Source organism: Octopus bimaculoides, chromosome 24, assembly GCF_001194135.2.
Source record: "Octopus bimaculoides isolate UCB-OBI-ISO-001 chromosome 24, ASM119413v2, whole genome shotgun sequence".
NCBI lineage: Eukaryota > Metazoa > Mollusca > Cephalopoda > Octopoda > Octopodidae > Octopus > Octopus bimaculoides.
Window position 1 is genome coordinate 9,810,131 of NC_069004.1, and position 3,697 is coordinate 9,813,827.

The window sequence follows — 3,697 nt, forward strand, 5'->3', positions numbered from 1 at the left end:
ATATATATATATATATATATATATATATATTACATATTTGCATATGTAAGCAAAATTTACATACATGTTTGTATGTAGAATGGTTGCATTTGATACTACGATTGCATTTCTCAGTCACTAAAGATAAATTTCAAGAAGTCGGAGAAAAAGTTCATTTTTTGCAGGATTATTTCTATTTCTTCCATGTTGATTGGAGGCAAACTATGCTAGCTTTTTTTATACCACCTTTTTTTAAGAAGTATATCATTAATATTATGCATGTCTCCAAACATGCACATACACACACACAATGACTGAGTTTTGTGCATATATGTGTATGTATGTATGTGTGTGTGTGTGTATATATATATATATATATATATATATATATATATATATATATATATATATATATGTGTTTCATTTTTGTATTTGGTTTACAAGATTCTTAACATGAATTTGTGTGTTGAAGCATATTTTATCATGTCTGGGGAGTCAGTCTCTTTTAGTGCCTTTATTCATGATACTGAACTGTTGTTAGAGACTGTGAACAACAGAGTGTAGCTCCTCTACTCCTATTGCATGAAACCTGTAGCTTCTATATGTATATTGTTCACAAGAACTCAGCTTTGTCACACAACATGAAAATCAACAGACTGATAGCTGGCTTAGTTAGGATAATGAACAACATGTCCCCACTATGCGAGCCCTATGAAACTTCAGAACTTTATGCACCACATGCAATTCTCTGGATATGACCAGAAAGATAGGGTTCAGGTATACAGGGGAGCTAGAAAGAAGTTAGGTAGCATTATATGTAAAGAAACCAGTGGTACCTGCCCTAGATACAGAAGTAAAGACTGGAATAGGATACAAAGAGTTTGTGACAAAGAAAACAAGGTGAAAACATGGTACAAGACCAACAAATATCAAGGAGTGATGTTTGTAGAGGTCACAGCCCATGGAGAACTAGCCCGAAGATTTAGAACAGCTCTGAAGGAGGCCAGCTCCATTACCTCTTTGAGAATACCACATGCACCAGTGATAACTGCATGGTATGTATGATTAACACTGGCATTAACTGTAGAACTACAGATGTCATCTACAACATAAGGTGCATAGACGGTGCTTGTAAAGACAAGAACATCATATACATAGATGAGATATCATCTAGAAGCATTGCAGACAGACTAAATGAACATTTAAGACAATGTGATGACAAAAAACAGTCCTCCATACTTTATCAACATACCAAAGACCAACATGGAGGCACACTGGGTCAACTTGACATCTGCATTTTATCCAAGCACCTGAAGGACCCAACACCGAAACAAATACAGGAGTACATCCTCATTTGTGTTTCTGTGTTTGTCCCCCAACATCGCTTGACAACCGATGCTGGTGTGTTTACGTCCCCCATAACTTAGTGGTTCGGCAAAAGAGACCGATAGAATAAGTACTAGGCTTACAAAGAATAAGTCCTGGGGTCGATTTGCTCGACAAAAGGCAGTGCTCCAGCATGGCCGCAGTCAAATGACTGAAACAAGTAAAAGAGTAATGAGTAAGTAAATGAGTGTAAATCGAACTGTTGAGTCTGTTAAGTAATAAGGTACTAAAAGAGAATGACTCTATCCGGACACAGCATATATATATATATATTGAAAATGAATAAAAATGAAAATGCCACTTTTTTAAAACATTTTTGGGGGGGTTTTATCTAATTTACATGTTTCGGTTTTTTTGAAAAACCTTATCAAAAATGAATATAAAATATGTGAGAAGAGAAAATGGCTATTAATAAAATAAAATTGAAATTAAAATTAAGAATGACATTCATAGTTTACTGTTATTTCTTGCATACGCACGTGGTCCTTTCCTTGAACATGGTAATTCCAACTTGTTCTTTTAGTAGATTACTACTACCTGTTTTAGTAAATTAAATAGTGGTCAGGGAGGGATTCTAGGAGTGTAGTACTTTTACAAATCTTTTCAAATATATATATATATGTATCTATTGGTATGTATTGCAAAGAACAGCCAGGTTTCTTTCTCTAACATTCTACATAGTTAAATCTAAAGGGAAGTTAGGGGAGAAGTGATGACTAGCATATCTAGCTATCTATCTATCCATATCATATATCATATCACATATCATTTATCATATATCATATCAGACATCATATAAAATTGTATACCACACTGCACCGTACCACATCACACCATACCACATCACATACCATATCATGTCATATATAATTATTGTGGTGATGGCAGTGAAGAAAGGAACTGAATTTACCAGATTCTGTGAGATCAGAAATTTCAACATCATCTTCGTTTTCAGAGCTGGAATTATGAAGATCATCATCATCATCATCATTAATGTTGATCCTATCTCCTTCTTCAGTAAGACCACTGTCCTCTACAGACAAGTGGCACTTTGCCTGCAGTTCTTTGAGCTTTTCCAAGAATTTCTTCTTGTCCTTATCCTGTTTGTACGACTGCTGGGTTTGAACCAGCAACTTCAGGATACGTTGCTGAAAGAAAAACAGTCTAATTACAGATTGAGCAGATTTATATAACTGGTGATACTAATTTCCTGGATTGTTCTAGAACAAACCATAAACACAATTACAATGTCACATGGATAATTCATATTTTTCAACTAGTTTGCCCATGATGTCATTCAGAAAGAAAATACATAAATAAGTAAAGGAAACTTTATGTGTATTTACACACACATACAAACAAGTGTTAGTGAATATAGATAGAGTGGGTGTGTGGTAAGAAGCTTGCTTCCTAACCACATGGTTCCAGGTTCAGTCACACTGCATGGCACCTTGGGCAAGCACCTTCTACTATAGCCTCGGGCCGATCGAAGCCTTGAGAGTGAATTTGGCAGATAGAAATTGAAAGAAGCCCATCACATACATACATACATACATACATACATACATACACACATACACACACACACACACATACATACATATATATATATATATATATATATATATATATATATGTATAGTTCAGTTATTTGGGATTTCAATCAATAGATTTGTGGATATTCCATGTTATTATTTCTTGATGTGCATATAAATACCATGAGTTTTCCACCATAAATACTCGCTATGTTCTTTTTGCATTATCTGAAATGGAATATCCACAAACAAGCATCGCCTTACAGGCACTTGTGTCAGTGGCACGTGAACAAAACATTTGAGCGAGGTCATTGCCAGTGCAGGTGGCACGTAAAAAACACCATTTGAGCGTGGCCATTGCCAGTACTGCCTGACTAGCACTCATGCTGGTGGCACGTAAAAGCACCCACAACACTCTTGGAGTGGTTGGCGTTAGGAAGGGCATCCTGCTGTAGAAACTCTGCCAAATCAGATTGGAGCCTAGTGCAGCCATCTGGTTCACCAGTCCTCAGTCAAATCGTCCAACCCATGCTAGCATGGAAAGCGGACGTTAAACAATGAACAATTGATTGAAATCCCAAATAACTGCACTATTATTAATTTCTATTATTATATATTTTGTATATTTCTGTATAAATATATATAAATATATCATAATTATGACCCCACTGCACAATATCCTGATGTGGAAGACATCAGTGGGACTGAACCCGGAACCATGTGGTTGGTAAGCAAACTACTTACCACACAGTCACATGCATATATATATATATATATATATATATATATATATATAT

At 35.4% G+C, this 3,697-nt stretch overlaps 1 protein-coding gene across 1 annotated transcript in view; it reads right to left on the reverse strand.

The window, feature by feature from the left end:
• The window catches only part of LOC106872470 (tonsoku-like protein), a 118,364-nt gene that overhangs the window by 30,123 nt on the left and 84,544 nt on the right, over positions 1 to 3,697 (reverse strand). The window contains exon 10 of the mRNA XM_052976512.1: positions 2,276 to 2,513. Within this exon, the coding sequence (XP_052832472.1) occupies positions 2,276 to 2,513 (238 nt within the window). The remainder of the gene's footprint in view (positions 1 to 2,275; positions 2,514 to 3,697) is intronic.